General features: G+C 46.4%; 3 protein-coding genes across 3 annotated transcripts; 2 read left to right on the top strand and 1 right to left on the bottom strand.

Moving 5' to 3' along the window:
* Positions 1-161: 161 nt before the first annotated feature.
* BDBG_06252 (uncharacterized protein) lies at positions 162-2,192 on the bottom strand. Its single transcript, XM_031722532.1, has one exon. The coding sequence runs from the start codon at positions 1,087-1,089 to the stop codon at positions 757-759; it is 333 nt and encodes a 110-aa protein (XP_031579324.1). The 5' UTR covers positions 1,090-2,192; the 3' UTR covers positions 162-756.
* An 807-nt stretch (positions 2,193-2,999) lies between these two features.
* On the top strand, positions 3,000-5,267 carry BDBG_06251 (uncharacterized protein; the record flags this gene model as incomplete). The annotated part of the gene is made up of 3 exons (XM_002623357.1): positions 3,000-4,071; positions 4,190-4,563; positions 4,695-5,267. The coding sequence occupies 3 exons, from the start codon at positions 3,000-3,002 to the stop codon at positions 5,265-5,267; spliced, it is 2,019 nt and encodes a 672-aa protein (XP_002623403.1).
* A 1,366-nt stretch (positions 5,268-6,633) lies between these two features.
* On the top strand, positions 6,634-11,977 carry BDBG_17354 (uncharacterized protein; the record flags this gene model as incomplete). The annotated part of the gene is made up of 13 exons (XM_031725095.1): positions 6,634-6,834; positions 6,971-7,025; positions 7,116-7,165; positions 7,277-7,430; positions 7,493-7,523; positions 7,587-7,781; positions 7,881-7,951; positions 8,048-8,295; positions 8,910-9,426; positions 9,877-9,971; positions 10,076-10,191; positions 10,254-10,555; positions 10,662-11,977. 13 exons carry the CDS (start codon positions 6,634-6,636, stop codon positions 11,975-11,977), a joined length of 3,351 nt encoding a protein of 1,116 aa, XP_031579323.1.
* Between the last annotated feature and the right edge of the window lie 645 nt (positions 11,978-12,622).

Here is a 12,622-nt window from a genome sequence, read left to right as displayed (position 1 = left end):
TTTTTTTTTTTTTTGTTTGCTGGTTCTTTTTTTGCTCATTAATATTGTCAACTATGTTCCTCTCTCCCCTTCCCCCCTTCCCCCCCACCTTTTTTCTTTCTTTTGTAACTAGCTGTATTAATAGTAATAAAGAAGTGAATATTGTTTTTGAGCAGTTATTTTTTATTTTTTATTTTTTTTTATTTATTTTATTTTTTTTAATTTGTTCTTTCTTTAATGTATATCTCATCTAAACAATAATTATAAAATTTGAGACTTTGAATAACTAATACATACATTGATAGGAGTTGGAGCAACAATTGTTGCACAGATTCTTTGTATGTGCTTTATCCTCGTCCGAGGTGATTTTTATTTCTTATTATCATTTTCATTTCTATTTTTTTTTCCGACCCGGGACCCCATATCGGTTAGGGGGAGGAGAGAGGGAAGTGATCGCTTTCCACAGAGTGAAAATCTATTTCCTGGAGCGCGTGTGAATGTTGTTAATGATTCCTCATACATTAACCAACTACTGAATTCATTCAGCTGAATAATCATGATGACAGCTGCCGGGGCTGGAGAAAGTTAATCTATCATAGATCTACGTGGGCAATACCCCCTTACTCGCCTTGGCTGACTGTCAAGGGGGAGCTACCGACATCCAAGAAACAAAGAAAGGATCACAGGGGGGCTTCTTAGCCGAAGGGCATGTCTACAAGAAATATCCATGTATATATATATCATAAATCCTTCATCAGCGGAAGCTATCCTTTCTTTTTAGAACTTTGGTTCCGCGAAACGGACACGAAAGAGGCGGGCAAAAAGTTTGTTGACAGAAGTGAGGGTGGAGGCCTCCTCTCCTCTAGGAGCCGAATTGCACTCTATTTTGAGGCGCTGAGAGACAGAAAACGAACGCCCCTTCAGAACCGCATATGCCACAAGACAAATACAGCCCAGGTCAGTGGATTCATCATCCTCTTGCATACCTATCTCGTCAAAATTCTGGAGTACTTCATCAATGTATTCACCTCCCGCTGACAAGTGAAGGATATGAGCAATAGCCCGGTGATGTAGAGAAAGTAGCCGGGGGGAGGGAGCACTCATCACCATTGCTTCGCTAAGAAGGGAATTTGCGAGTAAATGAGTAGTCCCTGACGTACTGACGAGATTGGGTTTTTGAAATGTTTCAATCCGGTAATTATGTTCCTCACCGGCAATATAGTCAAAGTATACTTCAAAATTCGCCAAAGAGTTCACGGCAAGTCCAAGTCAGGTTGATCACATTGCGTGGGCTATCGATATGAGCACCCTCAATGAGATAAGCCATGTCGCAATCCAATATGTTAGGGATATCAATCGTAGTCCTTCTGTGATCATCCTGTCCGCCATTTAACCATGGGAAAGTCTATTTTAGACGGATAACCTAGCAGCTGTATATTCTTGTTCCTTTGCGCGAGGGAGTAGGGGCAGTATATGTGCCACTCCCAGTGACTGGAATTTATCCTCATCTTTGAGCAGATTTCCATAATTATCCCGGACATGCAAACTGTGCTGACTTGTTTACTTCTTCTTTCCGGCCAAGAACCTGGGAGATCACACAACGATCTCGGTCATGAATAGGCAAAGAGCTCGAGGGCATGAAACTGGTTTAGAGGGGCCAGTGATTTCATGTGAGTGAACGTACACTTTCTATTGCTCAAAGCTGTGCGGGAAAGGGCTGTGGCGCAATATTGCAATATGCCCACTTGCTTTCACTATAAAAGTATGAGTGGATGGGAAATGAGATCCCGGCGGATGCCGCACAAACATGGGAGAAAGAACTGGTCGAGGAACATGTCTGCCAATTGAATAAATTTTGGAGGTATCTGATCATCACCCATGTCGATATCTCATCACTCCTGATATCTAACCACCGAGACAATGAGGAAACTCGCAGGAATGTGTCCCTGGACAACTCGGGCCGTGAATATTCATAGATATGACGCGCGAGTAAATGGTGACTATATCCGCCCTTGGAGCCACCATGACTGGCAAGACGATTGGTAATCCTGTCCAATGCGAGAGCGCTCACCCGCAGTCAAAGCTAGGGAGAATAGGAGGACTGGCGACGATGTTGGAACGCTATGCTGCGGTGGATAGAGGGGAACTATGAGGGGTTCCTGTAAAGGAGAAGTGAAAAGCGTAGGCCTGAGTAGTCACATATTGGAGCCATAACATTCATCTTCGATGATCAAACTTCCCGGGCTTGGAAGCCGGAGCATCACGTGGCCGCTCTCGACCGCTGACTAACAGCCTCCCCCCAACTCCAACCTCCACCATCATTGCCCGCCGCCGAACCCAAAGTATTCGCTGTGTTTGCCTGTCTTGAGTTAAATATCACAATTCCCACTCTCTGCTGCATGGCATAGCCATTTCCCATCTGCACGCAAGACGCCCCGTACGGATTATCCCAGTTCGAGAGGGGGAGGCGCGGATCACCATTACATCAACGGTGTGCTTACGGTGTGTTATTATTGTGTGCTGTTGGGTGGGTGTACCAAGTTTGTTATCTCTCAAAGAACATTGTTTGCTGAAATCCCGCCATTAGATTAAATAATAGTACCCCTTTGTTTACGTCGATTCATCATTTTCTAGATTCAACTCCTTGTATTGTCGAGACTACACCTATTTTGCTCGAAAGCCTAGGCAGCTCCCGTGCGAGCTTGTGTCGATTGTTTATATCTCTCTCCACCTCTGCCCACCAACTTTCTATGTCTTAAATGGCTTCCCAACGGAGCTGCTAGTATCTCAACCACGATCCTTCAGCCAGTTCCTCACAGGCTTATATATCTCTTCATTTTCGAACCGTTATCGAAACTGTCTCCGTGTTGGACGGCATATATTCTCCCAGCTCTCAATTCTGTATCTACACCATCATCACAACCTCCCTGTTTTTCTCGAAAACTTCCACACATGTACACATACATGCAGACATACATACATAAATAAATATATCCCATCCATAACTCCAAGGCGAAACCATGCCGTGCTTCAAGGGCCTCGCCGTTAGCATTCACACGCCCAACGGGCCGCTACCAGAGTACTCCGTCCAACGGCAATCCCGCGCCTCTCGAATCGCCTGCTACATCCCCGTCCCGCCCCCGAAAGTCCCAGATCCCGCAACAGGTAAATCCGAACAATCAACCTTCGCCATCTCCATTACCCTACTCACCCCAGGCCAGAACGTACCATACTCCACTCCGAAACCCACACCTGAAAACCCGCACCCAAAAGCAAAAGTCGTGGGCAGTTTCCCCAGGACCACAAATTCCATCGGGCCATATCAGCCATTGACTACTTCTCCCAACGAAACTGTTGCGGCGTATATATACTTTGACGGGCGGCAGAAAGAGGAGGTGGCTACGCTATTACGGCGTGGGGAGGAGACGTGGGTTAACTCGAGATGGGTTAGCATTCCAGAGTCGAAGGGTGGAGGGCTTGCGGAACGGGAGTTTCTATTTCAGGAGGTGGGGTTGGAGAGATGGCTGAATGGGCTGGATTTGGAAGGCAAGGGGAGGGATACCGCGGCGAAGATTGAGAAGAGGAGACAGAAGATGGAGCGGAGGCGTAAAAAGCGGGAGTTGGCCCAGCAACAACTACAATCAAAAGGAGGTCAAGATGGTGAAACGATGATGTTAGATACTGATGAGAGAAAGACTAGATCTGGACAGGGTGTGTTGCGCTACGGGGATGATGCACAATCGCCTCTGGAGAATCTGTCAGATGTTGAGTATTCCGCTGAGTCGGAGGAGGATGATGACCCTATACCAGAAGCGGCAGGCCAGATCAAAGTGGCCCTGTTCAGAGTTTTGGCGTCTGGGGAGGTAAAGCGGGGTGAATATTCGCCCCAGTTCGATGCACAGGATGACGATGACGAAAGCCAAGCGCAAGGGTTAAATGGTAAAGGGGGTGATGATAGGGATGTCGACCATACTACTAGTTTCGCGAAGCCCAAATCGTTAGACCCCAAGACTATCAGCACGCAGACTGTTACAGGGATTGATGGACCAGACAGGCCATATGCGATATTTACGTTTATGTATCGAGGAGAACGTAAGTTTGGAGGTCCCTTGTTTATTTTTATATTTGTCTCTTTGTGTTTTCCCCCCCTATCTTCATCTGCTTTTTCATGATTCTTAGGTGTGTCTGACATGAAACTTTATTTTTACAGGCCAATTGCAAAGAATGGGCATTCTCGAACCCAAATCGCGGGATCAAGATAATAAAAGCTCGTCTACAAGACGTATTTCGCTACAGTCCGACCTTGCAAACCTTGCACCTCTGAAACCCGGCGGCGCCCCGGGTCTCTCGAAGTTTAGGGACCATAATAATGCTGATCAGGGGCTAGGGAAATCGAGAAAGAAGCCTAAGCGAGGTAGTGAAAGTGATATGGACGACAGCGACTATGACGACGATGACAATGGGCCGTCGTCTATATTGCACAAGGCTGAGGAGGAGGGGGATAAGGATGTCAGTCCTTCGCTGCTTTCTCCGGATGATATTCGGCGACAGGGTGAGCTTGCCGAGGGAGTGAGGCAAATAAAGGTGAGATTTCTCATGCTGTTGATTTCATTTTATACCAATATCGTATCAGTTCATTCCTGTGGGAATACCCAGTTCGTCATTTTAATATATCTGAACGATGTCGTACTTACTATCCAAATCTCTACTATTAGCTAAAACGACAACATTCCGCCGAACCCCTTGCAAGCAGCGGAAACGCGACCTCGAGGACTTCCAAATCAAACACACCAGCATCAATATCCACCCCACCAGCCACAACCACTACAACAGCAGCGACAACAACGTCAACTACAACTAGCACTACCGCCGCAACAGCCGCGACCACCCCTCCGCATCAGGGGATTGGCGGTGGCTCTTCGGCTCTAGAACCGTCGGAATCCCGAATGAATAGTCACGGCCACGGTAGCTCTGTGCTTGAAACCGAACCCGAGTTCATCGGCAGCCCTATGAAGAAGCAGCGGGCTAGCGTGTTGGGGGCGGATGATGATGTATTTAACACTAAGCGGTTGGCTGGGTCTGGGTTAACTACTAATATCCAGGAGGTTATGGGGTCCGGTTCAACGTCGGGTTCGATTTCTGGTGGAGGTAGCAGCAGTGGTGATGCTTTCTCCAGTGTCTCTGGAGTTAGCACTGGTCTAGGCTCGGGTATGATGCCCAGAAGCAATCTGAATATTGAGCAGAAGCCTCCACAACTTGGGCATGAGGAGCTGGAGGAGGACCTATAGGGAAATTGGAGGTTGGATATTTTTGTTTTGGACTTGGTGGGAGTTTTCTTTTTTCTTTTTTTCTTCATTTTTCTACGTTATATTCATTTTCGTTTTACTCGATTCGTTATTTTGCGTGCAACGTCTCTTTCCTTTTCTCCGTTTTGCTTGTTTTCCCCCCCTTTTGCGGAATGCAGAATTGGCTTAGAAATCTCGGAAAATTTGAATAAGTGGGTGGGTGATTAGCATGATATTGCTTTAATGAGTACAGACTACGTACTCAGGAGCTGGACGGAGAGAAAATGTTTTAATTACATGGTGCTAGGAACATCCCCCTAGCCAGGTATTTAGTTAATATGAGAGTCAAAGAAGAGGGCCTCACCCATTCCTATATTATTTATTATTTTTTGAGTCGGAATTGGATGGAACTGTTGCGTTCAAGGAATTTGCTGACACGGACAGTAGTAGTAAGAAATCCCTGGAAAGCCTTGGCTGGTCAGCCATTTTGCTGATGGATGATCGTCGCTTGTGAGTATCCAGTCCAGAGTCCCTTGAAAGCTCCAATAAAAGAAAAACCACTGAACCACTGATTTTAACAGCAGAGGTTCCAAATCAGAAAAATTCCTTGGAATTTCTTTGGTGATGAAAGGTTAGAACTCCTCCCGAAACAAATGGCTTGGCAATGACCTTGAGAATACTCCGTACAGAGTATAAATATTGTTGAGATATTGCTTACTATTGACTGGACAGGCTTACCCTGCTCTTAGCTGATTCTCTTCTGAATAAGATCAACCTTAAAAAAACCTTAAACGTCCTTGTCATGTTGCTTATTGTATGATTAATACTGAGCTATCGGAGTCCGTCGACACGCTTGTCCCCGTCGAGCACCCCCCGGCCCACACGGCCTCTCTCGCCAGAAGCTTGGAATTATTATTATTATCATCGCCATCCGCTAGCAAGCATTGTTGCCACAAGAAGACGCAACGGCAATTATTAGGATGAGCGAGCCGGTTAGAATGTGCGCTACGCATGCCAGTTTTGTTTCATAAAACGGCCTACGGCTCTCGACGGCATCATTCTCACTCTTCATAATTTACGCAGCCGCCGGAGACCATGAGTGCTGCCGATCTGGAAAATGATGGCCCTGCTCCCCGGATTGTACCGATCAAGGATCAACTCGGTGTCAATATTTTATGAGCCGCACATGTGTATAATATTAAGATTATGAGGGCGCCCGCCTCTCGGTCTCATGCACTTCCGCCCGGGTGGGAGCTCGTGTGTGTCCTCACTACTGGTTTGTTTCTATCCGGAAGAAGAGAAGAGGCAGAAGAAAAGAGACGAGACATATGAGCCATTGCTCTGGTTGATTTGGCTATTCGTATCGAACATGAGAAGCCCTCCTAAAGAGGTGATTGCCTCCTGGCCCAAGCCCAACTATGTGAATCCCGAGTATCAGGGCCCACTAATGCCCATAGTTGGCATTTTATTCGTGTGTCTCTCTTTCATTGTCCTTTCGCTGCGACTATGGGTTCGAGTTCACATGAAAAATTCCGCTGGATGGGACGATTGGCTCATGCTTGCTACGATGGTATGTCTGCATAACTTTTGTTTTCTTTAGTTTGCCTATTCACTTCCTCTCGGGTCTGGTTATTTTTACTTTATTTACTGTTTTTCTCCTTTGTTTGGGGGAGTTGAATTAACTGCTTACTCGGTTCCCGGAGTAGCCTTTCATTGTGGCCATCACGGTCTCGACAATATTAGGTACACGTTTCGGATGGGGTAAGAATCAACAATTTTTAAATATTCATTCATTCATTGTTTCTTTCTTTTTGTTGTAGAAGGAAGAGCTAGCCTAACAATCTGAAATAGGCGTCCATATATGGGATAACAAACCGGAGTGGTCAGAACCCTCTCGGATGGTAGTTTACCCCGTTAACTTCCTCCTCCGAGCGCTCGGGGAACGGGGGCAATACGTTCTCATCCCGCTATCTAAATGTCTAGGCTAACGCGCTCCTTTACGGGGAAAACAGACTAGTTGGTTTAGCCAACTGTTCTTCATCATCATCATGACGTTGGTAAAGCTTTCAATTCTTTCGTCATATATCCGAATTTCGGCGAAGGATAAGAATTTATTCAACCGGCTATCATGGGCTGTGCTGGCTCTCGTGGTCGCTTGGGGCATCAGTATGTCTCTATGATATTCAGAAATCTCTGCACATGCTCAGGAGCTGACGAAAGATATGAAGCCTTCTTCGTTGCGGTGTTCACAGTTTGCAGGTAAAGATATTGGCTTTATGCTCGTATGTACCCATGACTACGTTATTTCTAACAGTTTCTCAGGCCGTTGCGACGCTACTGGGAAGACTTTACCGATGAGACATGTGTTGACGAATCTTCCCGTATACTTGGTGCCACGGTTTCGAACATTATTACCGACCTCATCGTGTTGATTCTTCCTATGCCTACCTTTTGGAAATTGAAGCTGCCCATTCGCGAAAGAGTCGTGTTGATGGCCATGATGAGTTTGGGTCTGATGTACGGCTTATATTTTGTATTCCCCTGCCCTTGTGAGCTTGGCATTTGAAAATCCCAATTGTATTTTGTTAGCTAACGGATGGCAATTCTTTATTCTAGCGCTGTTGCTGCTTCCGTTGTCCGATGTTGGTATATGTATGTGACAACAGATCTCACCTATGATGTCACCTGTAGGTCTCCCTTCCTCTTTTACCATCCGCACGAATCAATATGTTCTCCTGTCACGGAATATGTGCTAACGCGGATCTATCAAACTCGCTGCCCAGGGCATGGATATACGATTTGGGTATGGAATGCCATAGAAGTTAATCTGGCTGTTATATGCGCTTCCATCCCGACATTGCGACCTTTTGCCAGGAAGTATTTCCCGAGACTGGGGATTAAAACGACTTCCCCCTCTCGATCAGGACCTCAATCAGGCTCACATGAACATAGTGGGATTTATAAAGGGCACACAATAAAGCAAACAGGAGAAGCTAGTACCTCGACGGAGCACTTGAACCGCGAACCCGAGGTGTATCCAATGACGCCCGTGAGATCCTACCAAAGACGGTGAAGTAAAAAAAGCGCCGACTAGAGAGTATTTAAAATGTAAGGGAATAAAAATCTATGTATGGGTAGCTGGATAATATATATTTTGGATGGTCAGGTACTCTTGTGATATATAGCATGGGAATTGGAAATTGATTGGTGTTAAAGGGATAAATAAAAAAATAAATTATGTTGAACCCCTTTTCTGTCCTTTGTGGTAAATAAGTTAAATCGTTGGGTTTTTCTTTAGCGCAACCAGAAACAGGGTCTGCCAAATATCTTTCGACTCCAGCCACCATCGAATCTCCCTAAGCAAGGCGTATCTCAGAAATACGTGGAGATCATCACTTTATAGCTCGCAATAAACCACGGCTAATGTGAAAATATGACGCTCTCCCGCTCTACCGAACCTCTTGTCTGGATTGATTGTGAGGTTCGATCCCCAGATCGCTCCTCCGTCCCATGCATGGATTGACCGATGGATATATAATATAGCCATCTCCACCCAGTTATCAAAAGAACAAAAATAATATGATCCTCAAGAAAAAAGAAAAAGAAAAAGAAAACTAACCCCTCACCTTTTCCCCTGATAAAAAGATGACAGGCCTCGACCCTCGCACGGATAAAATCCTCCAGATATGCTGCTTCATCACCGACGCGGACCTCAACCTCCTCGATCACACTGGATTCGAAGCCGTTATCCACCACCCCAAATCCGTCCTTGACAACATGAATGACTGGTGCATCGACACGCATGGCCGGTCAGGGCTGACGGCTGCTGTGGCCGCGTCGAAGACCACCCCGACGGCCGCCGCGGAGGGGCTCCTTGCCTATATCAAGAAACACGTGCCGCAGAAACGCACGGGATTGCTTGCGGGTAATAGTGTCCATGCGGACAAGGCGTTTTTGGCCTGCGAGCCATATGCAATGGTCCTCGAATGGCTGCATTATCGGTTGCTCGATGTGAGTAGTGTTAAAGAGGCGGTGCGGCGGTGGGGGGATGAGGAGGTGTTGAGGGATGCCCCGAAGAAGGAGTTATTGCATTTAGCCAGGCAAGACATCCTGGAGAGTATTGAGGAGATGAGATATTATCGCCAGGTATTATTTGGGAAGAGTTGAGTGGGATTTCTATCTGCACTCAACGCTGGCTGGAGGCTGGTGGTGGGTGGGTGACATAAAGATTACCACCTGGGGATACGGGGATTTTTCATGATAAATCATTCCGAATTTATGATGAGAAATTCTATTTAAGCTCGATATAGATGTTACAATTCTCCTTACAATTGAACGCCTCTGTCTCTACTTCTCTGCAGGCGGGGCGCAGAGGTGGGGATTTAAGAGTTCAGTTACAGATAGGCGGCCTATAAATAATATTGCACCTATATCATCATGTCCAGGGCGTTAATTAGAAATACAAAATCAATTTCCATATCCTCAAATCGCGATTTAATTCGTGTGAAATAATTCTAATGACATGCCAGAGACATCATCACAGCCGCTTCGCTTCCATCTAAAAGCTTCGGTGCGCTGGTTGGGGCAATATTTATTTTGGCCAACAAAAAAGTTGCCAGTGTCGCAACTGCTGCCCCGCCAAAACTGGATTGTTGGAAAACAACATCGCCAACTCCCAACAATCCAAAGCCCTGTTCGATCCAAAGAGTGGTAAGTTTGTTAACAAAGGGCCAGAGATATATTTGCCCATTACTTATTCTTTTTTCTCATTCTATAAATCCTTTAGCTGAAGCAGCCGCCCAGGCTACTAGCTATCCGGGCTCCGGTTCCTCGAAACGAACGCAGCCGACCATTGCGCAGCGAAATTACTCAATATGAGCGTCAAAACTGTGTCAATTACTCCCTTCCAGGACCAGAAGGCTGGGACGTCAGTATACCCTCACAAATATCAAATAACCAACCATGTTCATCCACTAATACAAGTACTAGATCCGGTCTTCGCAAGAAGGTCACCGTCTTCCAGCAGCCAAACTACTCCGAGTCCTTTATCACAAGCATTCTACTCTCCATCCCAGAAGGCGTTGAAGGTTCCTTTTTGGTCATTGGTGGTGATGGGAGGTACTACAACCCAGAAGTCGTGCAATTGATTGCCAAAATCGGAGCTGCGTATGGCGTCAAAAAGTTACTGGTGGGCCACAATGGGATCTTGAGTACACCAGCTGCCAGTCATGTTATCAGAAAGAGAAAGGCCACAGGAGGTATCTTGCTTACTGCAAGCCATAATCCAGGCGGTATGTGTTTTTTATACCACTAGTTTCCTAGATATCCCCGCTACTAGGACCATTGTACCCCGTAAGCAGACAGACCTCATATATCTAACGTGCTGTTCATTAATAGGACCAAATGCGGATTTCGGTATTAAATACAATCTTTCGAACGGTGCCCCCGCCCCCGAATCAGTGACAAACAAGATCTATGAAACTTCCAAGCACCTGACATCATACAAAATCGCTGCAATACCGGACATCGATCTTGCGCATATCGGGGTCCAGAAATGCGGACCCCTGGAGGTGGAAGTTATCCATTCCACAACTGACTATGTTGATATGCTTAAGGAGATATTTGACTTTGATCTTATCAAATCCCTATTTAAGATACATCCAGATTTCAAAGTCCTCTTCGATGCATTGCACGGCGTCACTGGACCATATGGAAAGGCCATTTTCCTCGACGAATTAGGACTGCCAGCCACTAGTGTGCAAAATTGCGTTCCCTCTCCAGACTTTGGTGGCGGACATCCTGATCCAAATCTGACATACGCACACTCTCTGGTCGAAGCCGTCGACAAAAATGGTATTCAATTTGGTGCGGCGAGTGACGGAGACGGAGACCGCAACATGATATACGGAGCCAAAACTTTCGTCTCGCCAGGAGACAGCTTGGCCATTATTGCCCACCATGCAAAACTGATTCCATACTTCAGGGACCAAGGTGTCTATGGCCTAGCCCGCTCAATGCCAACTTCCGGCGCCGTCGACCTAGTCGCCAAAGCGCAGGGCCTGCAATGCTACGAAGTGCCCACGGGCTGGAAGTTCTTCTGCGCCCTCTTCGACACCAAGAAAATGTCCATCTGCGGCGAAGAGAGTTTTGGCACAGGCAGCAACCACATCCGCGAAAAGGACGGCCTCTGGGCTGTCATCGCCTGGCTCAACATCATCGCCGGCGTCGCCAAAGCCAACCCGGATAAACCCGTCAGCATCGCCGCGATCCAATACGATTTCTGGAAAGAATACGGCCGCACCTTCTTCACCCGCTATGACTACGAAAATGTCGATTCCGCCGGTGCTAGCAAGGTCATTGCACATCTCACGGACCTCATTACAACCCAGAAAGAAACTTTCGTTGGCTCTAGCGTTTCAGGCCGCAAGGTCCTCGAGGCAGATGACTTCTCCTACACCGACCTGGACGGCAGCGTGAGTAAGAATCAGGGCATCTACGTCAAGTTTGATGATGGGAGTCGGATCGTGGTCCGGCTCTCGGGGACTGGTAGCAGTGGCGCAACGATTCGGTTGTATGTTGAGCGTCATGAGGCGGATGAGAAGGAGTTCGGGAAGGATGCGCAGGAGTATTTGAAGGAGAATATTGGGTTGGCGGTGCAGTTGTTGAAACTGAAGGAGTTTATTGGAAGGGAGGAACCGGATGTTAAGACTTAAGGAAACTGAAAAAGCCGCCTCAGCCTGGCAGTGTAGGTGAGGGAGAGGCGCCGGGAATGGATTTAATGACTGGAAACGAGGTGGGAGGATTGAGTCAGGCAAGCGTGAACTTTTCACCCCCAAAATCAATTTATGAGGACATGGTTACAGAATAAGAGATGAGCATTTTCAAATTTCCATGAAAGCATACATACATATATATTTGAGCAATTATTTTTCATTCCATATAGGTTAAAAGAAAAGTAGTTAATTAAGCAAGTTTCTTAGTCAGGGCAGGCTCGTGAACCCCTTTTGTCGCTAGTAAGGCCCTATCAAGATAGATATAAGACATGGGCGTGATGTCTTATATCTATCTTGATAGGGCCTTACTAGCTCAACAGGCTGACAAAAGGGGTTCGATGCACTGTTTATAAACATATGAACAACAGCAGGGATATGGTGACAAGAAATGGAGGGCGGCAGTTGAGTTGAGTACTTGTCAATTTGCATGAGTGGGGGGGGGAAGAAAAGCAAAATATTTATTCATCACTCCCTAGGAGCAAATTAATTAAGAAATCATGGTATCATAAGCCGTCATATCACACCATGGCATGGCCCGCAATGATTAAATCCATAGAAGAAGAAACAAAAAAAAAAAAGGGGGGG

This window comes from Blastomyces gilchristii, assembly GCF_000003855.2.
Source record: "Blastomyces gilchristii SLH14081 genomic scaffold supercont1.13, whole genome shotgun sequence".
In the NCBI taxonomy this organism is placed as follows: Eukaryota; Fungi; Ascomycota; class Eurotiomycetes; order Onygenales; family Ajellomycetaceae; genus Blastomyces; species Blastomyces gilchristii.
Note: the sequence above shows the minus strand (reverse complement) of the source record. Positions and strands in the feature narration are given on the sequence as shown.

What these genes read in the sequence shown, in the direction of transcription:
- BDBG_06252 (XM_031722532.1), bottom strand. Translation starts at nt 1,089, where the DNA reads ATGGTGATGAGTGCTCCCTCCCCCCGGCTACTTTCTCTACATCACCGG.